The sequence below is a fragment of the Globicephala melas genome, chromosome 8 (assembly GCF_963455315.2).
Source record: "Globicephala melas chromosome 8, mGloMel1.2, whole genome shotgun sequence".
Taxonomy (NCBI): Eukaryota; Metazoa; Chordata; class Mammalia; order Artiodactyla; family Delphinidae; genus Globicephala; species Globicephala melas.
Genome location: NC_083321.1, coordinates 41,136,087 through 41,160,341, shown reverse-complemented (window position 1 = coordinate 41,160,341; position 24,255 = coordinate 41,136,087). Strand labels below are relative to the sequence as shown.

At 36.2% G+C, this 24,255-nt stretch overlaps 1 protein-coding gene across 2 annotated transcripts in view; it reads right to left on the bottom strand.

Annotated features, from left to right (window-relative positions):
- Positions 1-1,272: 1,272 nt before the first annotated feature.
- COPB1 (COPI coat complex subunit beta 1) overlaps positions 1,273-24,255 on the bottom strand; it is a 32,237-nt gene continuing 9,254 nt past the window's right edge. For both annotated transcript variants that reach the window (XM_060303480.2, XM_030831479.3), the window contains exons 7-22: positions 23,824-23,961; positions 21,372-21,491; positions 19,633-19,740; positions 19,403-19,549; positions 18,542-18,687; positions 17,050-17,146; positions 15,777-15,937; positions 14,785-14,905; positions 10,648-10,875; positions 10,304-10,483; positions 7,986-8,130; positions 6,857-6,976; positions 3,927-4,072; positions 3,225-3,314; positions 2,104-2,259; positions 1,273-1,631 (exon numbers count right to left, since the gene is read on the bottom strand). In XM_060303480.2, coding sequence (XP_060159463.1) covers positions 1,572-1,631; positions 2,104-2,259; positions 3,225-3,314; positions 3,927-4,072; positions 6,857-6,976; positions 7,986-8,130; positions 10,304-10,483; positions 10,648-10,875; positions 14,785-14,905; positions 15,777-15,937; positions 17,050-17,146; positions 18,542-18,687; positions 19,403-19,549; positions 19,633-19,740; positions 21,372-21,491; positions 23,824-23,961 — 2,163 coding nt within the window. In that variant the 3' untranslated portion in view covers positions 1,273-1,571. The remainder of the gene's footprint in view (positions 1,632-2,103; positions 2,260-3,224; positions 3,315-3,926; positions 4,073-6,856; positions 6,977-7,985; positions 8,131-10,303; positions 10,484-10,647; positions 10,876-14,784; positions 14,906-15,776; positions 15,938-17,049; positions 17,147-18,541; positions 18,688-19,402; positions 19,550-19,632; positions 19,741-21,371; positions 21,492-23,823; positions 23,962-24,255) is intronic.

Sequence of the window (24,255 nt, the reverse complement as noted above, 5' to 3'; positions counted from 1 at the left end):
CCGGTTATGTAAGATTAAGATATGCTGGGTTAAACCAAACTAATCTGCTCTCTTTACTCAAGTGCCTCTCAAAATTTTTAGTATGCTAATGTGCACAGTGAATCTCTGGTACAGGACAGTATAAAGCTTTTCCCAAAGTTACTTAACTATGGAATCCCTTTTCTCTCATAATATCTAATGACATCAAGGAAGCTATGCTCAGTGGAACAGAACTTGGGAAATGATCTAATCCAAAGTTGCATCAGTTCCTCTGCTCTCATCACAAATCTCCAACCCTTGACTTTGCATCAAACTGATCCCCTTCCAGCATTCCTAGTATCTTGCCCATTTGGTAGCCACTGACTTTCCTTTCAGATCTCAGTGCTCTGGAATCTCAAATGCCCTATAGTCCTCTGGTTCTCTCTGATTAGAAAAGCAAGTGGCTTCAAAGTTTCTGACATCATACAAGGTATCAATCTCCTTCACACGCCAAACAAATCATTCCATTCTCACTTAAGTGCTGAAATAGGAGATGCTGCTTTCACTCCTTCACAGACCTTATCTACGAACTCATCCTGAATGCAGCCTGAATCCTAGCTGGAAGACAAAGTATAATAGTTTAGTGTTCAGACTTAGCTAAAAGAGCAGACTACCTCAGTCATCCCCAAGGAAAGCAAGGGCTTTCCAAAAGAACAGCACAATCTGACCCTAGGGAACTCAGCTCAGAAAGGCATTTGGAATCATATTGGGATGGTGCCCAGCCCTAGTGTAAAGTGAGGAAAAGGGGAGGAGGGAGTGAGGCATAGAGGCAACATGGAAACAGGACAGCTTTTTGAATCCTCCCAGTGCAGCTCAAGTAACTGGTTGGAATCAATTTAATTCCTAACAAACATAAAAGAATACCCAAAGCTAAAGGTGAATGATTAAAAAATCTATTTCAGATTATCTACTTTTCATTATGATTCAGGATAATTAATAGTGTGTTTATTTTAGTCAGAGTTCATAGTACTCTTTTAAAATGAAGATGGACCTGTTTTCTCAAGGTATTTGATACCATCTTCCTGGACCTAAATTTCAGAGAAAAGCCCTTTAGAACATGATAAGGCATTCTTACAGATGCTGATGTTAGAATATTAAATTAGTAAAAATCAGTCAAGTAAATCAAGGCCTATCTCATTTCATATCACCGCATTTGTAAATTCTCTTAATAACGTTCATATATTCACGACTCAAACAGCAATTTAAATTTATAACTAATTCATAACTAAAACTATGTAATAACACATTTATTTATAAAACAAAAGATTTAGGAATAGATCTGTTTATTGTACTGTGAAAATGGTCTTGATACATGTGAGAAACATTATATACTTTGAGGACAACATTCAGAACTGTTAAGACAAAAGACAAACTATAATTTTAAAATCAATCTTGATTTAAGGGAAAGGCGATAAATTATTGGCTGGAATGCATTCAGCATGAACTCAGATTCTATATAACATAAAGCACAAAAGAGTACAAAATATGTTGGAGTCCAGTAAGCCCATACCTAAATTTTAACTGTAAAGCTGCGAGGACTTTTTTGTTTATTCTTATATACTAGTTTTCTTCTGAGACAAGTTGATTTTATCTCCAAGACTTAAGGCCATTCCCTATAAGAAAGAATGAAGATGTTTATAATTATTGAAACTATGTACAATCAGTAGGTTATTCTATCTAACCAAGCCTCCATGCAATGATACCACATCAACAATGAAACCAAGGATGTACAAAAGAGACTCACCAAAACTTTACTTGGTTAAGTACTTTTAGTGCTAGATTTACAAATAGTCACCAGATTTGTAGCTTGGATTTCAAAAACCTCTGAAGAACCCATTTCACAAATACCCCATGGGAATTAATCTGATTTTAAGCAAACAAACAGAATGAGTGACCCAAAAGGTGGGCTATTTTAATGAAGTAAAGTCATATTTCTATTCAAGGATACTACTATTATGAATATACATGCATCTAATGCATGAAACACTGGTACGACAGAGGATGCTACATATAGAAATAAAGAGACATAAATTATTTCTCTTTTTATTTAGTTCAGAGACCATCTCAAAAAAAACCAACTGTTACCTGACTCTTTGCACGAATTCTTATGTGGCCAGTAACAGGGGCCTCTGGTCCCTGTTGAATCGGCTTCTCAATGCTGACATTTGCAAGTGCATCTTCTCCAAATATGGAACGAGCATAGAGGTTGGCTGCCATAAAGCCACAGTAACCAGAAAGTGCCTGGAAGAAATTTGTGATGAATTCAATACTCTCCTAGAGAACTACACATAAGCAAGACCAAATAGCATAGGAAAATTACCACTTAAAACAGGACTTATCATGTGGTAGTAGTTACATGACTGTGTGAATTTGTTGACCTCATAGAACTATAAATGTAAAGAGTGTGAGCTTTACTGCGTCTATATTATACCTCAAAAAAACTGATTTTAAAGAAATAGCACCTATTCTCATTTGTATTTATATGTTCTTTGTTTAGAGCTGTCTGCCTCCCTCCCATACCAGACCCTGAGCTCCATGAAGGAAGAGACTGTTTTTATTTTGTTCTTTATTGTACATCCAGCAGCTCACAGAGTATTGGGCATATAATGTTTGTTGGAGTATTTGTTCAATAGACTAATATATGAATTAAAACCTACTTGTATGGCAGCATTCTTTTACGATTAAATCAATATTACAAAGTTAGCAGAAATTGTATAAAGAAAAATTCCTGGGAATTCCCTGGCAGTCTTCACTTTTTGGTCTTTCTTTCTAGTCTTTTTTCATACATACACAAACATAGCAGAAAATCAAAGTACATTAACAATTCCATACTTGAGCAGATATATTATGACCCACAATCAGAGCCAACAGAAAAGATCATGGACATTTTCTAATCCAGTATCGTGAACTATTGTGGAATAAGCCTTTAGCCAAAAGGGAGAAGACTGAAAAGAAAAACCAATGTGACTATTCAGTTGGGTCACTAGGAACAAGGAACTAGGAACAAGCAGATATTGTTCCTATTCCAGTAGAAAGCAGTAAGCAGATTCATACATTCTATGGGATAACTTCTTTTAGCTAGTCCAGAACGACACTGCTTTTCTCAGGCTAAATAATACCGAAATACACTAGAGGAAATACAAGAAAGCCAAGAATCTACCATCTTACTCTCTATCAGATTTAAGAAGTACAAGGGCAAATTTTACCTTCTCTGGAGTGAGGCATTTCATGTTGGTTGACTTTAATATGTGCTGTAAATAGTCATTTAAATCAACTATATTTGTGTTAACCGTCACCTGTACAGAGGGAGAGAAAAAAGTCGAGGTTATAGCTCTTACTTTAAGAAAGTTGTGAATTTCTTATCTTGGGGTTGAAAAGACAATCATTCGTATGTCATATTAGAATCTCCTTCCAAGTATTTAGGTGGAAAGGGTGGGCAACAAAAAGTAAATGACATCTACAAAATCCAACAAACTGTAGGCTGGTATCAGAACTTTCAGATACAGATAACTTCACAGACAATCAACATGCTGTATATAAAATATTTCTAATAAAAATCAAGGCTTACAGGAACAAAGTTTCCTAGCAGGCACTGACTTTGCAAAGCTTCTACTGGACACTGGATTCAATGGCAAGTTACTATTCATACAAACAAGGGATGGAACATTGTTTATAATGTCTTGAACAATCAGATTAATTATAGAACTGTTACTCTCACCAATTTAAAACCGTAACTTAACCAAACCACTTGCATGCTTTCCAGTTAAAGCTAATTTGTAAGCACAGATATTGAAAGACTTTGTTTTTCACATCTGACACTTATTAGAGGGATTAATTTTATCAGAGAATCCCTCAACACTAGCCAGAAAGAAACATAGGGAGTTCAAGGAAATCTCCCAAGGACTAACTTTGTTCTCCCATTCAAATTCGGCCCACATCTGACGGAATTCAGCATCAGTGCAAGTTGCAGGTTGGATATAGTCCATGATGTCAATGTGAATATCACTGAGGACCACACAATTTCTGTCACTTGCTGCTCCAGAGACATCATAAACTGCAGTATACACATATAAAAAGATCCCCAATCACCAAAGGCAAATTTTAATTTAAAATTTTTAATATTTCCAAATAACAACTATGACATTAGCAAATAGTTTTGATTATATAGTAGGCTCTATGTTTTACAAATTATTACCTATTTAATATGACCATCAATCCTATGTTATAGTATTATTATTTTCCATCTTATAGAGAAATAAAAACAAAGAGAACTTAATTAAGTGGCTCAAGGTCACAGAACTGGTTAAGTGGTGGAGGCCAGGATTCAAACTCAGTGAGTGCTTAATAGCAGTTGCAGTGTTAGACACTGTAGAAGGATACACAGGTAGTAGTGTTCTCATGCACATGCTTAACTAATATTTCTGGATGAATACTGCTGAGCCATAGTACGTAATGATACAAGATCTTTTCTTCTGTAACTGTTTCTTCCATGGTAGAAAGTCATAATCTGACTGGAGCCTACCTTTTTTTTAGCCTGTTTTCTTGACATTCCCCCACCCTACTTTTGGAGAAAACTAAGGTTACCAAGAATAAGTTCCTTTAATTTTCAACCCCACCTCTAAAAATAAATGTATCTTTCTCTGAATCAACTTTCACCTACTTACCTTTCCTATCAGACAAGTACTGCCTCTGCTCTTCAAGGTTCACACTTGCTGCCATCTGTGATGCCTGCTTTGGTTCAGGACCTCATTCCATCAATCATTACCTCTTTCGTCTTTACCTTCATATTCTTTACTGACTTTCTTCCCTTATAGTTTATAAACATAGTCAAGGTCCTCTCATCGTCAAAAAAAAATCTTCCCTCATCCTTTATTTCTCTTCTGGCTACTGCCCTCTCTCATTCTTATCAAAACCAAGGTCGTACACTCAGAGTGGCCTACACTCACTATCTTTATTTCTCCACGTCCTATGCAGTCTTCAACCCACCACCACTGCCCAAGACAGGTCATAAGAAACGTTTTATTATCACTGATTGTCAAATCCAAAGGGCCCTTCTCTTAGGGATCTTCTGCAGCTGCCGATACTTCTTCAGAATTTTTCCTTGCTTCTCTAACCACACTTCCTTTGCAGGCTTCTCCTTCTCTGACCAGCTTTAATACTACCCTGAATAAAAACTCCAAACAGCTCTTAATATTGCTGTTCTCTCGGATTCGGTTTTCAAATCTCCCTTCTTCTCACTCTTTATGCCTTCTTTGGGTGATTTCTTCCATTTCTATGGTTTTAAAACAAATATTCATCTCTACTTCAGACCTCTCGTTCAAGTTCCAGACTCATCTCAAACTGCCCTTCAATAACTTAAGACACTTCATTATTTAACCTCAAGTTTAACTTATCATCTCTCTCAAATCTGTCCTTCTCTCCTATGTTCCGTTTTGGTGATTAACATAAACACCAACCCAACATACCCAAGCAGGAAATCTGAGCGTTGCTCTAGCCACTTTCTCTTCAATCAGTAACCATGTCCTGGACATTCTATCTCCTTAAGTATCTATTATATTCAGCCCTTCTCTCCATCCCAGCCACTACTGTGTTGGTTCAAACTCTCCATCATCTCTCACCTGTGCTACTGCAAGTCTACTAGTTAATCTTCTTGCCTCTTCCAATCAGTCTTCTTTAGTGCTGCCACAGAAATATTTAATCATGTAACTCACTCACTAATAATTCCTCAATGGCTCCCCTCTATATCCAGGATAAAGTCCGAAATTCTTAGCATGACAAGTATAATATAGCTGCCACTAACCTTCCCAACCTCGTTCTCTTCTACCACCACCCTCTAGCGCACTCTAAGCTCCATGTATATCAAACTACTTGCATTTCTTCTAACTGAATCTCTATCTGTAGACCATTTACTGATCTTTTAAAACCCCATTTGAGCTTCAGCTCCTCCACAAAGTCTTTCCTTTACCTTTCCTCCCAACCCCCCACCACTCTGAGAGAACCGACCCAATCTCTTAATAGACTTCCACTTCACCCAGCACAGCCTTCTTTCATAGCACTTACCGTTATGTACTGCACATATCTACTTCACATATCTGTTTTCCCTTACTCAACTAGAAGCTATCTGAGGACAGAGATTTTTTTGTTCCTACCACAGAAATTGCTTTTCTTCTTTTTCTTTTGGTACGTGGGCCTCTCACTGCTGTGGTCTCTCCCGTTGTGGAGCACAGGCTCCGGACGCGCAGGCTCAGTGGCCATGGCTCACGGGCCCAGCCGTTCCGCGGCATGTGGCATCTTCCCGGACCGGGACACGAACCCGTGTCCCCTGCCTCGGCAGGCGGGCTCTCAACCACTGCGCCACCAAGGAAGCCCCAGAAATTGCTTTTTTAAAAAAGAAAGCTTATTGACTTAATACCTCTGTACAAGCTAATCCCTAGGTGGCCCGACAACAAATGCCTATACACAGTTTGAGACTCAGTTCAAATGTTATCCTTTGATAACATACCCTCCTCCTTTATAAAGCCTTCTATACTGTTAGCATTTTCCCTCTATGATCCCAAAGCACATAGTATATAAACTAGCCATTATCACATTGTATTCTAATCTATTATTTATCTGTCTCCTCCTTTTGCTTGACAGTTTGAGGACAGTGACTCTATCTGGTTCATTTCTGTATATCCAGAACACGGTACAACACTGAATAGCATAGCAGATGCCCCATAAATGAATGAATGCATGAATGGATTCAAGTCCTGTCCTCAAGAAATGTCACACAGCTACTCATTACAGAAATTCTTTAATAAAGTATCCAAACATCACATGCTATAAAACAATTCCTTACCTATATTGCCAAAAATTATTCCATTTTCTGTTGACGCTACTTTCACATTAGCTTTAATATTTGCAAAGTCATGTGGAGCAAGAGTCAAAGGAGATGGCTTTTCCACAAGTTTCAGGTCCCCTGAAAAAAAATTTAGACATGGCTAAAAGGACATAAATATTAACCTCTCCAATCGTAAAACCTTAAAATGTATATAGCTCAATAGTTTCTAGCAAAACAAGGAACAAGAGAAGGGTTATGATTCAAATATAAGGACAAAATAAAGAAATCATTTAACACTATTATTCACATCAAAATGCACATTTTCTTTTAAAAGGTAATAGGCTTCTCAGAATAATTCTATATTTAATTCATGTGTGGGGGGGCGGGGCGGGGGTACTCTGGGCATACTGCTTTATTTCAGTGAATGGATACAGATGTCTCAAAAGCTTAAGTCTTAAACTATACACTCTATTACAAAGATAAAACAATCTGAAGAAAGGACTGCAAATTCTTAGAAACAGTTCTTTATATAGGCCTCAAGCTATGCTGAGGAAGACAGGGCAGAACTGTTCTCCCTTGATTTCTTAAAGTCCCTTAACTCTTGTTTAAGCCATATGGAATTTCCTAGGGGCAGTGCACTGTTCCTGTATACAATTTATACTTTCCAACTTCAAAGCCATATGTATAAATGACCAGAGAAAGTCTGATTCATGTGTCTATATAAAGAAGAAGAAAAAAAAAATCTCACATTGTTAAATGTGATAATGATGTGTTACTTTGGCCACACATGGTATGTATTAGTAATGGGCTCAGAAAATACCTAGTTCTGTACTAAGGCAATTAAAACTTAAAACTACTTGGTAAATCTGTAACTTAAACAGCTCTTATTTAATCTAGAAAAACTGACATATGCTAGATTAAGCTCACTGAATACCAAGATCATAAACATAAGAAAGTCAGTATCACAAAGGTTCAGAAAATTGGAGTAGAAGGAGACTAAATATAAAATGTAAAACTAAGACTTGATTCAAAATGTCACAAAGGGCTCAAGAGAATTCTTATACTAAGACTTGTGCACTTCTCTTAACAATCTGTCATAAAGATTTACTATGTAACGATATCTTTCTGTTATGGTAAATTTCCTCACCCAGGGTAGCTAACTCTAACGTGCAGTTCTGCAAGGTATCACTGGTTTGGTTCACAACAAGTACGTCCAGGACGATATCATACTGGTTGACATGAACATAAGCTTCTGCATATACAGGGTCTGAGAAACCTGTCAATTGGGTGACCTGTCAAACAAAAATAAAGATAATCAAATGACTGAGACAATTTAACCAAACATATCCTAGCCAAATGACTAAGTCTGTTAGGTAATTAACAGATGTGCTTAGACTAGACCAGTCATTTGAAATGTATAATAAAATTGTTTTGTAATGTAGACATGGTAACTGAAACTTAGACATTAAAAATAACAGGTCCTACACTTTACAGCTCAGTAGTAGAAAGACGTTAAATATGTTCAGCAAATGCATTAAACATTATCCTAACTTAGGAACTGAATAGATTTGCATACATTTTCAGTTAAATCCCTAAGCACCTAAACTCACTAGCTGTTACCCAAACTCAGGAAAAATAATTACAAGCAAGAAACACCTGTAATTCCACAAAGATAAATTTTTAGATGTTCCCCCACCAAAAAAAATTTTTAAAAAAACATCCAGAGTATATATAACACTTTAAAAATGTAATATTGTCACCAAAGACATAAGCAACAAAAGAAAAAAATGGGTAAATTGGACTACATCAAAATTACAAACTTTTGTACATCAAAGGACACTATTAGCAGAGTGAAAAGACAACCCACAGAATGGGAGAAAATATCTGCAAATCATACATCTGATAAGGGACTTGTATCCAGAATATATAAAGAAATCTTACAACTCAACACAAAGAAAACAACCAGCCAGATTAAAAAATATGCAAAGGACTTGAATAGACGTTTCTCCAAAGAAGATATATAAATGACCAATAAGCACACAAAAAGATGCCCAACATCACTAATCATTAGGGAAATGCAAATCAAAACCACAACAAGATATCACTTCACATCCACTAGGATGGTCACTACAAAAGAAATAAAAAGGAAGTGTTGGCAAGGATATGGAGAAATCAGAATCCTTCTGCATTGAAGGTTGGAATGTAAAACAGTGCAGCTGCTATGTAAAACAGTATAGTGGTCCTCAAAAAATTAAAGCAGAATCACTATGATCCACCAATTCCACTTCTGGGTTTAACCCAAAAGAAATGAAAGCAGAACCTCGAAGAGATATCTGAACGTTCACATTCATGGCAGAATTAGTCACAACAGTCAAAGGTGGAAGCAACCGAAATGTCCATCAACAGATGAATGGATAAACAAAACATGGTATATATTCACAGTGAAGTATACCCAGCCTTAAAGGGGAAAGAAATTCTGACACATGCTACAAAATGGATGAACCTTGAAGACATTAGGCTAAGTGAACTAAACCAATCACAAAAGGATAATACTGTATGGTTCCACATAAGGTACCTAGAATAGTCAAATTCATTGGGATAAAAAGTAGAATGTGGTTGCCAAGGGCTGAGGGAAGAAGGGAATGGGGAATTATTGTTTAATGGGTATAGAGTTTCAGCTTTGTAAGATGAAAAAAGTTCAGGGGATATAGACGGTGGTGATGGTTGCACAATAATGTGACTATACTTAATGCCACTGAACTGTACACTTAAATATAGTTAAGAGGGTAAATTTGATGTTATGTAAACTTTACCACAATTTTAAAAAATAAATTGAAAAATTTTATCACTGTAATATTGTCAATATCAATTCCCAATTCTAAGGGAGAAAAGTGTTTCAGTAGTTCCTATTCTGCCACTGATCTTATCTTGGTCAACAAAACCAATTTGAGAATGTTACTCATCTAATGGAGGAAGGATTAAACCAGATTTGTAAATTTAACATCTGAGTAGAGAGAGATTAGAACAATTTTCCTAATGAAATCCTATTCGGAACTCAATATATTAAGACTATAAAAGTGTAATTGTCCTGTTTAAAGTAGCAGGGGACAGGAGAAACTTGAGGGCAGGGTGTTGGGGAAGAGGCTAGTGCCCTACCTTTTAAAGTTTTAGTCAACCACTAAGGATGCCTCAGCGCTATGTTTCACTTTGTGGTAATTTGACACACAACTGGAACAAGTTAAAACTCATCTCTGCGACTTACAGTGCCATCATATAGTAAAGTATCAGGCTGCACCGAGTTTCAATTCATGTTTAATGAACCTATCAATCAGAGTAACTTGACAAAAACTGATGCTGTACTAGTTATTTTTCCTTTAAAAAACAGCAAGACCAATAACTTCCTGATTACTACTTTCTTAAGTAGCCAATTTAAATAACTCGCCAGTGTATTTGACATTTTGTTACCTTGTTAAGTTTAGATGCTAGGGGATCTGCTGCCTCTTTCCTCTGTGTGTTACCCATTGCTGCCAGCAAGCTCAGCTGAAACTGATCTTCCTTGCAGTTCATTTCATTCTTAGCAGTTAGTTGCATGAAGGAAATGGGGTCATCAGGCTGTACTGTCACATTCCTCTTTTCAGATTCTTTCTGTGTTGAAAATACAATACACCATCTCTCTTTAATATGGAAAAAAAGATAGCTTTTTGTAGGCCTTCAACAGGGACAAGCCCTCACACATGAGGACTGAAAAACCAACAGCAACAACAATAAAACCAAAAAGCACTATTATGGCTTTATCATATATACCTTACCTTTTGGGATAATTTCTCTTCTTCAAGTTTAGCAGATAACATGTGAGAAAGGGACTGTCTGCATTCCTTATTGAAAATGTCATTCATTAAAGGTGAGCATTCAGATAAGACCTTGAGGCACAGGGAAATTCGATCTACATCATCATCTGTAATTGGCTTCTTAGGAAGAGAAGATTTTCCCAAATGCAGGATAGTGGCCATGAGCAACATGGCCTCAGCAACGAAAGACTAGATAAGGAAAGAAATGGCTTATTTATTGTCAGGCTTCTCCAAATGCAATAATGTCACTTTATTATAACTCACAATCCAAGAAATAAACCTAATTTTCACTTCACCTGAATAAGATTTCAAATATTTTAGATTTTATCTCCCTGTTTTTTTGCACCCTTTTCCCTCCTTTCTATTCTAACTGCCACCCTCTAAAATCTTCACTAACCCTTAACTGATAGACAGAAGTGGTTTTTAAACTATTTTCTCTTACTCTAACCCCTCACAGGCCAATGCTATCTTTTATCTTTCCGACTACGGAAAGTTAAAAGAATGATACACTTCACGGATTGTTAACATTCTGCTATAACTGCTTTCTTACTCTACCTATATAGGTACACTTATTTTTTTGGCTTAACATATGAAAGAACGAACCTTTAATTCATAAACGTTTAGCATACATCTCTTAAGAATCAGGACAGTTTCCTTTATAATCATAACATCATCATCTCACTTAAGAAATGTAACAGTTCCAAAATATATCTACTACACTCCAAATTGAACTAAATCTTCCTAATTGTCACAAATTTTTTTTTTTTAACCCAGGACCAGTTTCATGCATTTTATTTGACTATTATTCTCCTTAGCCCCTTTTAAACTAGACCAGTCCCCTGGTTTTCTGTGTTGTTTTCCATCACAATGATTTATGATTTCTTTTAAAGAGCCCAAGCTAGCTGTTCTACAGAATGTTCTCCACTTTTAGTTAGAGTACAAGATAGGTAATGTTTTGCATATCTTATTGTATTGCATTAGGAGGCACATAATGTCAGGTTGTCCTGTTACTGGTGATGCTAAGTGTGATTACCTACTATCTTAATCTTTATTGGGCACCAATCATTTCACTCCACATTGCAAATACCTTCAATGATTTCCTACAGCCTTCATGTTGAAGTCCCTATCACTCAGCCTGCTATTCAATCATTTCACTCCACATGCAAATACCTTCAATGATTTCCTACAGCCTTCATGTTGAAGTCCCTATCACTCAGCCTGCTATTCAAGGTCTTCCACCAGTGAATTCGACTTACTTTTTTAGTCTCATGTACCATTATCCTGACACATGCTTTATATCTTTGTCAAAATATCTTTGGCTAAGTATTGATCAGCATACATACGTGAAAAAACTACCAGAAGCCTGGGAAAGAACCTCAGAAGAGTAAGTGTGATAATCCTTTGAGCCTAGATATTGTCTCCAGAAGGAGGGGAAAGAGGAGGGGGACAGAAAAAAGTAGCTAAAGAAATAACGGCCAAAAAATTCCTGAATTTGATGAAAACTACAAAACCACATATCCAAGAAGCTCAATGAACCAAAAGCAAACAAGAAAACCACACCAAAGCATATCCTAATCAAATTACTGAAACTTGAAATTATAGTGATAAGGAGAAAATCCAAAACAAGCCAGAAGAAAACGGGACACATTCCACACAGAGACACAGGAGCTACCGAAAAGCCAGAAGACAGTACCGAAAGCCAGAAGACAATGAAGACAGTACCGAAAGCCAGAAGACAATGAAGCAACATCTCTACAGTACTAAAAGAAAAAAACTGTCAACCTAGAATGCTACATCTGCAAAGATATCTTTCAAAAATGAAGGAGAAGGACTTTTTCAGACAAACAAAAACCAAAAGAATTAACTGCCAACAGACCTGCACTACAAGGAAAGTTAAAGCAAAATCTTTAGGCAGAAGGTATATGATACCAGAGAGAAAGTCAGATCTACATGAAAAAATGAAGACTGTCGGAAAAGGCATAAATGAAGGAGAGCCAGTATGGTGATAAACAACCAAACTTCCTTCTGCCTCGTACCAAAGGTCACAAACTTGCTGAACCAGGTATGTTACCAGAAATCCAGTTCTCTTAAGCAGGTATCAGCAAATGGTCTCCCAACTTGCAGAACTGAGATATAAAATGCTGGAGATTTTTAAAAAGCATAATTTAGAGAACAGACAAGACCTGAATAAATAAATAATGGCCCACAGAGAGTTACAAAGTAAATTACTGCCCATAAATAAAATTAGTCAATAAAAAAGAGATAATACATCTTGTAATTTTACCCGACCCTCTAAACCTCATTTATGGATTTATAAGGAAATCTATAAGATGGAAATTTAAAAAAAAATCCTTTGAAAGTCCCTAATCTAAAAAGAAAATGTCTAATTATATGGAGGTTTGAGTAAAGGAAAGAATCGAATGGACGACTATTATGCAGCTATTAAATATTATTATGATTAGGAAGGGTTTAGAATAACATGGGATAAAGTTAAGTGAAACTGCAGTATTGTAAAACACAAAATGATCACTACTAGGGGAAAAAGTGATCATTATTAAAAGCCATAATGAACTCTTTCTGAGGAAGGAAAGATTTTTGTTACTATATCTGGTAATGTAATTCCATCTTTTGATGTTTCTATCTATCGCCAGCACAATATTAACAAGATTTGTACTTCGGTGCTTTAACCGTGAGTGATTTTTTTCTCATTAGTTTTTAATACATCACTCATTATTTTAGCAATGTGAAAAAAGATATGAACAAAAATAAAATAAAAACGTTCACAATTCTACCACAGAGATTTTTTTTTTTAAATGAAAGCAAAGTAAAGATTTTTTTCAGGCAAATGTAAGCTGAGAGAATTCATCAGCAGCAGACCTACATTATAAAAATAAACAAGTTCTTTAGGCAGAAAGAAAATATCAGATAGAAATCTGCATTTATACAAAGGAATGAAAAGCACCATAAGTGGTAAATATGTGGGCAAATATAACTTTTTTCTCATTAAAAAAAATACTTGGAAGGAAACTGACCATTTATAATGGATGAATGGATATACAGAAACTGCAAAATATTATATAGCCTTAAAAAGGAAAGAAATTCTGACAATGCTTCCATACAAATGAACCTTGAAGACATGCTTAATGAAATAAGCCTGTCACAGAAGGACAAATATTGTATGATTCCATTTATATTAGGTATGTAGAACAGGCAAATTTATAGAGGGAGAGGAGTAGGATGGTGGTTGCCAGGGGCTAGGGGAGGGAGTATGGGGAGTTACTGTTTGCTGGGTAGTTTCAGTTTGGGATGATGAAAAAGTTCTGGAGAGGGATAGTGATAATGGCTGCACAACAATTTGAATATACTTAACGACATTGAATTGTACATTTATAAACAGTTAAACTGGTAAATTTTATGTTATGTACATTTTACCATGAAGAAAAATATGAAAAAAAAAAAAACCCACCCAGGAAGGTATGTGAACTTTGACCTGTTCTCAACTCTCAACTTCTTACAACTTGCTAAGTATGTCCCCCTTCCCTACCTGAGTCTGAACACTAGATAAATAAGAAATGGGAAAGAAATGGTGAATATATACTAAAAGGACAACTGACTATTTAAAGCAAAAATAACAACAATACATCATAGGGTGGATAACATGACATGTAGAAATAAAATATAGGACAATAACACAAAGGATGGTAGTAGGGGTTGGGTGGAATGAAAGTACATTATTGTAAATTAACATACAGTCAGAATGGTCAGACGCTACGATGAAGGTATAAACTGTAGAAATGGGAATACATTTAAGAGGCATTTCTAGGATAAAACAGACAGTAACTGACAGGATGAAGATGCTGGAGGGAGAGACATTTCCTTCACTGGGCCCTGACTAATCCCAGCAAGCAGAAATAACCTCATAAACTCTTGTATCACTTCCACTGGACTAATCACGTGCTATTGTTATTACATTACTTTGTCAATTTTACAATCATTAGGTTGTATATATGTTATGCTATATCACTTTGTCCATTTCCCCTACTAGAGCATAAGCTCTCAAGATTCATTTGTTGGATAAATGTAGGATAATGAACTTACATTTTGCTTTTTCTTCTCCTGAACCAAAGCAACATAGCGCAAGGCAACCTTGGTCAGAGTTGTGGCAAGCGAGGCAGCCACAAAGAAATCTCCATCCAGAAGGAATCCTCGCAGGGGAGGTCTGCAAAGCAATCAGGGAAAGTGAAAGCCACCAACTTCTCAGCCATCAACGACTCAAGGAAGCCTACTGAATACTCTCAGTGCCACCCTTCAGTGATAGGGATCTCAATTATGGTTCCCTCTTTAGCTCTCAGAATGAAAAAGGAAAAAGAAAAAATCACATGGCTTTAACACTTATCTTCAAATGATAAAAGAGCTAAATGAATAGGGAAAGAGCTAGGTTAAAGGTTAAAGGTGCATATACTGAAACCAATGAGCTACATTAAAACCCCAGCTTATCTACTTATTTATTATGTCCCTCTGGGTAAGTTGCAAACCTCTCTAAGCCTCAAGTTCCTCTATAAAATGTGGTTAATCAACAGGATACTGTCAAAGACTATATGACACAAACTCTTTATTTAGCCCAATGCCTAGTACATAGTAACCATTAAAATTTTAGGCAAATTTTCATCAACTTCACTATAAAATTGAGAACAAAATAAGGAGGAAAACATCAAAATTTTATTCCATCAATTAGAAGTGGAAAATCTTCAAAATATGTTTTCCAAATGCAAAAAGGCAACAAAACTCAAATATCATCAGTTACCTCCACTTAGCATTTTCTACATGAGTAAAATAATTTTAGTTTAAACAGAACACAGTTATTTCAATGAGAACAGTTATAAGGAGCAGAGGATTAAAACTATTAACACAATTTCTGGGGGAAAGAACTTAAAACATCATTCTCCTTTCAAGTATCTTATATGGCAAAAATTTCCATTTGGGTCAAAAGAGGAAACTATCAATTATAAGAAAAAGAAATCCTTTGACTGTTTTAGACACAGGAGTAATCATAGAGGTGTAGCTGGCAGGGCACAGGTGCCACAAATTACCTTTCTTCCTCTTTCTTGGTGGGTCTGGAACTGCTAAGGGCACTCTGTGTTGCATAGGTGCCCATTTCAGTTACCAACTTCTGAACTGGCCCCACAGTTATTTCTTCTTCAGGTTTTAATTCACCAGCTTCTTTTTTAATTTCTGACTCTACAATTGGGATCTAAAAATCAATTGGAAACATCAATTTAGTAATAATATCAGTAGCAAGCAAAACATATTTAAATATTCAATCATTTCTATAGTTCTCTACAGAACTGTTCCCACAATGGGATTTTTTGGAACTTGGGACTCTGCTTTCAATTTTCATTCCTTCCCAGGGTAATGTAGTGAGAACAGGGGCTTTGGAGTTGGATGCCACTTTTAGTTGTATGGTTCTGGGAAAATTAATTAAACCACTTTGAGTCTCAGTTTCCTAATCTGTTAAATGGAAATCTTAATTCCTTCTACACAAGTTACTTAATAGGAAAATGCTTAGGACACTGACTATAAGACAAAGGAGATACTCACTAAGTCTTATTCTTCTTCTCCATCCCTTTCCTTGAAATACTAACCAAAACCAGCACCCATCCTTCCATAAAATGAAATAAATCTAACTTATTTGTACATAATAACTTCATCAACTTCCTCTTTAAACGAAATGGATACTTTGTATTTATTTCTCAACACCAGTCTATCATCTAACTTAAGAGCTCTAAGAGTCTTCAATCATTATCTATCGACTCCTTTATTATATAGATGAAAAACCTGATGTCCAGTCAGGTTTAGGAACTTTTATCCAAAGACCCAAAGCTAATTACTGGCAGAAGAAAGACTGGAATCCAGGCTCCTAACAAGCACTGTTCTTTCTATTCTACCATATGGTTGTTTGGATGAGGAAATACTGCCAGTTTTAGTACATAAATACATATTCTCAAGTCAGCCCCGTTCTTATAATATATGCATTCTTTTTTCATAACACAGAGGATTAAGCAGAGTTTTACAAGTCTTTTTCTTTTTTTAAAACACAGAACCTTTTGTTCAAAAAAAATCTTACCCAGAAGGGTAAATAATACAGATAAAAGAACAGGTGTTATGGCTCAATGTAGGGGAGGGCAACTCTCCTAATTTCCCATTGCCCAAAGGCTTAATTATCTGTGTAATTAAAATTTTTTCAGTGTTCTTTAGCCCAAGCACTACCAAATAAAAACACAAAAGCAAATCACCACATAAAAGTCAGTTTACTAAAGTAAAAAATCACCATATAAAGTAGAATTTACTAAAAGTAAAACATACCTCCCCAAGGGACCTGCGGACCTCAGTCATCACACTCTGAATGTCTTCCTTGGTACTACAGTATTCTCCCAGGATCCATAATGCTCCTCGGTAAATCCTATAGCAAGAATACAAGTTCTGAAACACTGATTCTGCCAACAAATCTTGAAGCAGTGATCTTTCTTTGTGAATTTAAGCTTAAGTAAGAAAACAATATTCTGCAGTTGTGAGGGACTATGGATGAAATATTAAGGAAGAATATAACAAAGACACTACGTTTCTTTGATTCTCTCTTGAAATCACAAGGATTAAAAGGAAAGTAAGCGTCTTATCCATCATTTTTAGGAACATTCTACAACTGGTAAACCTAGTAGTAAAAATAAAATACCAAAATGTTTCCCAGAAAGGTGTTATCTTCCATTTAGGACCAAATTTAAGGTAAATTATCACTACAAAAAATGTATTATTTTAATATAAAAAGTAATTCACTGAAGAGGCAGGAGGCTGAAAAGAACAATGAAAAAGGAATGCAGAGGATCATAACAAGAAGACCAAAAACATAAAGAAAGCAACAATTTTCTAATTAAAAAATGTTAAACTGAATAAAGTCTTCAGTCATCTTTTCCCTAAGATTTTCATTAAATTTATTCAAAAAAATTCTAGAAACTGAAGCTCTAAGAGATTATGGCTGCCAAAAGCTAAACTTTGATATGTTTTTTTTTTTTCCCCCAGAAAGGAAGCAAATCTTTCTCACTTCCATAAATATCAATACATCTTCATATCATAAAACCAATTTTGTAGTCCCTTCTTTTCTACACAGGCAGATATACTGCAAGTCTACTACAGTCTATGAGATGATTTACATGAAGCAAAACTTGGATGCAACGTCCTTTCTCATTAGCAAAGGCTATCTGAAAGGAAACAATTCAGACTTAGGTTGTATTTTCAATCCTTCACTTCAGTAAATGCTAAAGGGGAGATATAAATAATAATGGTATCCCCAAAATGATACCTTTTAAGAATATGTTCCTTAGTCACTTCAGGATTTACAATGTTTTAGAGGAAATGAGAATAGAGAAACCTACCTACATCACATGAACCAAAAATTTTATTTTGTACATAGATTTTGGGTTAACTAAGGGTGAGAGTAGGGGTGACATGTTTCTGACATTTATTTTGTCTTGACTGTGTTAAGACACCTCTCTTCCCCTATATTGTCTATCAACTGACCCTTAAAAACAGAAATTGGGGGCTTCCCTGGTGGCGCAGTGGTTGAGAGTCCACCTGCTGATGCAGGGGACGCGGGTTCATGCCCCGGTCTGGGAAGATCCCACATGCCGTGGAGCGGCTGGGCCCGTGAGCCATGGCCGCTGGGCCTGCGCGTCTGGAGCCTGTGCTCCGCAACGGGAGAGGCCACAACAGTGAGAGACCCGTGTACTGCAAAAAAACCCCAAAAAACAGAAATTGGTAAAATGCTTATTTGACTTTACATTTAAACAGATTTTAAACCTACTTGACAGATTTGATAGCATGAAAGACTTCAAGCATCTTCTCAACAATAAGCATTCTCAGGTTATCAAAGCGCTGAATGGCTTCACGAACAAACTCCAAGACATCAGCAGCTGCTGCTTCATTACTGTCACTGAGAAATTCCATTAACTAAAAGAAAAAAATGGATAACGATTACATGTTTTCAGAAAGAAAATTATCTAAGGTTTAATAAGTAAATTAAACAAGTTTACAAAGAATATAAATAATACTTTTCAAATACACAACAAAACGTAAGTTGAGAGACAAGCACCATTATGTAAACAAAATCATGATGTCTTTTCAGTTTATTACAAAACACATGATAAAACAGAAGCTGGAAATCCACAAGTCAAAATAACTGGACACATCTAAGTTGTAACTAAAAGTAAAATCATTTTAGAGAAAATTCAGAGCTCAAAGTCAAAATTCCAAATTCCAATAACATACCTAATTTATCTGACAATGACAGAAAACAAAATATTCTGGGTATGTTAATTTTTCCTCTAATTAAATCCTTCAACTTTAAGAGATAAAATCCCACTGAATAATCTATACACAAAGAATAATTTTACTTTAGGGAACTGTAACAAACATTAATTGCAATAATATGTGGAAGTATTTTTGTCACTTTTTTTTGTTTTGTTTATTTTTTTGGTGAAGATGTAAGAGAAAGAAGTCAGAGTCCTTATCCTTTTGAGCTTAATAGTAAACATAAAGATCCCTTCTGACCATGAGATTTAGTGAGTACAGACAGTTGAGATTTCCAGAGTTTAACTGTTAAATAACTAGAATTTAACTTTTATTTTTAGAGAATTTCAAAGTTAAGATCACTGGAATTACATACCACAGGAATAACATTTGCAGCCATATCTGGAAATCGGACAGAACAGGAATGCAATGTTCGCACAAGGAGTTGTCTGTATTTGTCAGTATCTTCATGCTCTGACACATTATTTGTTTTAATCACTTCCTTCTTAAGGACAATAACCAACTATAAAACAAAGTAAAAATAAGTGAGAATGACATCATGTTTGGCTTGACAGCTTACAAAGTGCTGTCAAAGTTTTGTTTTACCTCTTCGACATTCCTAGAGGAGACAAGATCCAGTGCTAACTGCAGAGTTTTCTTGCGTACTTCTAAGTCTGGTGTGCTCAGTACTCTTAGGATGTCCATAACCAGATCCTGAAAAAGAACAAAAATATCCAGAATTAACACCAGTATTTCTAGTCACAAGAAGAAAATCCTAACTGTAGAATAAAGGATTCTGTCCCTCATGACCTTAATTCTTTGATCTATAATAAAATCACTACTGGTGGAAAAACCAGATAATTTGAGTCACCTGATATAAGGCAATATGAAGTATATAATATCACATATGATGCATTCACATTGAACATGTTTACTCATGACTCTATCAAGCTTTTTTTTTTTTTTTTTTTTGCGGTACGCGGGCCTCTCTCACTGTTGTGGCCTCTCCCGTTGCGGAGCACAGGCTCCGGACGCACAGACTCAGCAGCCATGGCTCACGGGCCTAGCCGCTCCGCGGCATGTGGGATCTTCCTGGACCGGGGCATGAACCCATGTCCCCTGCATCGGCAGGCGGACTCTCAACCACTGTGCCACCAGGGAAGCCCTATCAAGCTTTAGCTCAAACTTACAGTTTATAGGAAATACAAAAGTCAAGAGGAACAAGCTACATGACACAAAGAAAGTAACCAGACACATCCTGAAGGAGACCAGACGTTTGGTCTGGTCTCTTGAACAAGTCAGTGTCATGAAAAAACAATACTGCTCAAATTAAGAGACTTAAGGAACCATACATCACAACCACATACATCACAACCAGATGTGATGTTTGGTCATGAACTAGAAAAACAAAACTAAAGGGCGTTTTAGGGACATCTGGGAAAACTGGATAATATTAAGAAATTATTAACAATTTTGTTAAGTGTGATAATGTTATTTTGGCTCTGCAGGAAACTGTAATATTTTAAAGAAGCATACTTAAAAATCTATAGCAAGTAAGTATTTTTAAATATAGCAAAACAAAATATTTTACTTCTTTAAAACTTTCTATTTTTAAAAATTTCTCTGATAAAAATATTCTATAAATTTTAAGAATGAATTAACTGTATAACCTTCACTTACATCTGCCAGTTGTTAATACCTTATTACATTTGCTTTGTCATACTCTCTCTACTCCTAAATGTTTTAGTGTATACTCAAGAAAAATTTCTTATATAACCACCGTAAAATTCTCAAATTCAGAGAACTTAACATTGATCACAATACTATTAAATAATACAGTCTATATTCACATTTCTCCAACTGTCCCAATAATGTCCTTTATAGCAAATTTTTTGTTGTTATTCTGATCCAGGATCATCATTGAATTTAGCTCTATTTGTACCATGGGGCTTTACTTTTATAACAATCATTCTCACAGATTAAATAGGTATGCTGATAATTTTCTAGAATCTAATCATCTTTATTCTCAGTTGGTATAATTATTTTCCAAGAAATGTAAATTATATTAAAATTAAAACAAATATATCTCTACTGCTAAGAACACCAAGTGTAGTACAAATAGAAAAGATAAAAGGTAACATATTAATTCATGTTAGAAATGATTTTTTATAACAAAGACAATATCCCAAAAGGCTATGGTGCTTCAAGAGTTACACCTTAGTTGACCAAAATTTAAACTGCCCAGTCTCCAAGCATGTAAGCTAACCAAGACAGTAAGTCTTAGGAATTATCTCAATTTGAAAAAAGATTTTATTGAGGATTTCTCTCTTTTAGAAAACACCTACCTGTAGTACTCGTTCATGAGCAGGATGTTCTTTCAATTCTATCAATCGATCCAGAACTATGAGCTTTACATTGTTGTCACTCTCCTTAATAATTAAATCAATGTAACACTGAGCAGCAGCCTATATGAAAAGAGAAATATATTTTAAGAACACATTCACCTACCTTAAACACTGAATCTGAAAATAAGAAACAAATAAAGCCTCCAAGAAACCAAGATACATTTACCACTACTGCACTAAAAGTTTATGCATTTTTCCCAGAGGAATGTGTCCCTCTATTTCCTAAGTTCTAACAAATTTCATTATTTTTTTCAAGGTTACAAAAAATCAGAAGCATCACAAATTAAAAGGATGAAAAGGGGCTGTTACAGGCAGAAACACTTGTTAACAGGCAAAAATTAAGGGCTGGGCCTCCCTGGTGGCGCAGTGGTTGGGAGTCCGCCTGCCGATGCAGGGGACACGGGTTCGTGCCTCGGTCCGGGAAGATCCCACATGCCGTGGAGTGGCTGGGCCCATGAGCCATGGCCACTGAGCCTGCACGTCCGGAGCCTGTGCTCCGCAACGGGAGAGGCCACAGCAGTAAGAGGCCCCCCAAAAATTAAGGGCTGAACCTAAGGAACAAGGGAGAAAAAAGCTGACAGAGAGTCCCAAATAGTTTAGCTATTGAGCATCTTTTAGTTTAGGTGCAAACTCTAACACACCTGCATTACGGTACCGAAAACTCAAGTATATAACGATGGCCCTGACTCATTAAAAGCAAAGGACAAAGGAGCAAACCTGAAAGAGCTCCCAATGACCAAAGCTAGAACAATTTGATCAACAAAATAAATAATAATATTGGATTATAATCCACAGAATAAAATATCCATATTGATATAAAGCAAGAAAGAAGGAAAGGAGAGAGGGAGGGAGGGAAGAAAGGATGAAGGAGAAGGGACAGCTCCTCCTTGCGTAAGAACTCCAAATAATACATGTAGAATAAGGGTAACAGAAAATCACCATTAGAATATCATAGTAGTAACTGTTGTAGAAAAGATTCACTGATAGGTGCTAAAACTAGTTGGTGTAAGTCAGAGGAGAAATAGGATATTTGTACAGTTTAAAAGTATCTTCTCAAGATATTGATTGATTACAAAAGGAAAAATCACAACTCAACAGTGGAGAAATCTGGCAGACACCACCCTAACCAAACGATCAAGGTTAACATCACCAGTAAGACGATGTATCAGCATCATATACTCCTAGATATGATACACTGAGAATGGTGCATCACTTCTGTGGTATTTCCCCCTCGCCCAAAGGCATAACCTTAATCTGATTAGGAAAAAACACCAGACAAACCAAAATTAAGGGATATTTTACAAACAAACTGACCCAGTACTCTTCAAAAGTGTCAATGTCATGAAAAACAGGGAAGGGCTGAGGAACTGTCACAGACTGGAGGACGCTAACACATGATAACTAGATGCTACATGGGATCCTAAACTGGATCCTGGGACAGAAAATGATCTTTAGTGGAGAAACTGGTGAAATCTGAATAAAGTCTATAGTTTAGCTAACAATATTGTTCCAATGGTAATTTCTTAGTTTTGACAACTATACAATTGTTATACAAGACATGAATATTATGGGAAGCTGGGTGAAGGGTAATGGGAACTTCGTCCTAGTTTTGCAACTTTTCTCTACGTCTAAAATTATTTCAAAATAAAAAGTGAAAAGAATTTTTTAAGTATTGGTGGCGAAAGCAGTAAATTCTCCTATTTATACAATCTGGCTTTCTAGAACAGTTCATTCTATGAATATAGTAGGGGTTTTTCACATAGTCTTGATAGAGTAAACTAAAAAAGAGAAATATTTCATTATTGAAAATATTCACTGGAACATTTTTAGGGTCCATCCTTTAGGATCCAGTATCCATTTTCCTAGATTCGGTTTTTTTTTAGCGGGTATGTGGGCCTCTCACTGTGGTGGCCTCTCCCGTTGCGGAGCACAGGCTCTGGACGCGCAGGCTCAGCAGCCATGGCTCACGGGCCCAGCTGCTCCGCAGCATGTGGTATCTTCCCGGACCGGGGCACGAACCCGTGTCCCCTGCATCGGCAGGCGGACTCTCAAACACTGCGCCACCAGCGAAGCCCTAGATCTAGTTTTTAATGTAACTAAAGTATGGGTGGACATCTTAAAATACGAGTGTCATTCTCCAGAAACCAGAAATACTGCTATTCTCTCTCTGTCTCTCTTGCTCTCTCCCTATATACATATGAAAGCAGAAAGAAAGAAAAGAAGGAAGGTCAGACTACATAGGAAATCAAATAATTTTCTAATATTTGTAGTTATTTCTATGCCATGTAATGCTGTGTAACCACACAGTAAACTGCAATGTCACTAAATCATAAGTGATAAGATAGCATATCTATCATCTAATTGGCACCCCCCCCCCCAAAAAAAGCAGTACCTTGATTGCAGTAGGTGCACTAGAGAGTGTCACTAATGTTCCAGCGGCTTCATATTTTACAGCAGGGCTAGATGACTGTAGTAAGTTATAGATGCAGCGAATGAAACGAGCCCTTTCTGATGGATTAGCATGACAGACCTGGAGAAGAAAACATTTAGGTTTCAGTTGACTGCAGGAACACTTGCTTTCAAACAGATTTTTAAAATATATATCAGCTTATGGGATGCTAGTTTTCTTAATCTGAAAGCTAAGAATAGTCTTATAAGGACACCTGAAGATGTCGGCCAATGTCAGATGAGACGCTGTGACACAACACTGGTAATTTCAGAAAGTAATAGGTTTTACTTCAAATAATTGTTATAGCTACTCAATCCATTTATTCATTCAATAATACTTTATGTTTCCACTCTTTCTATAAAGATTTTTAGATGG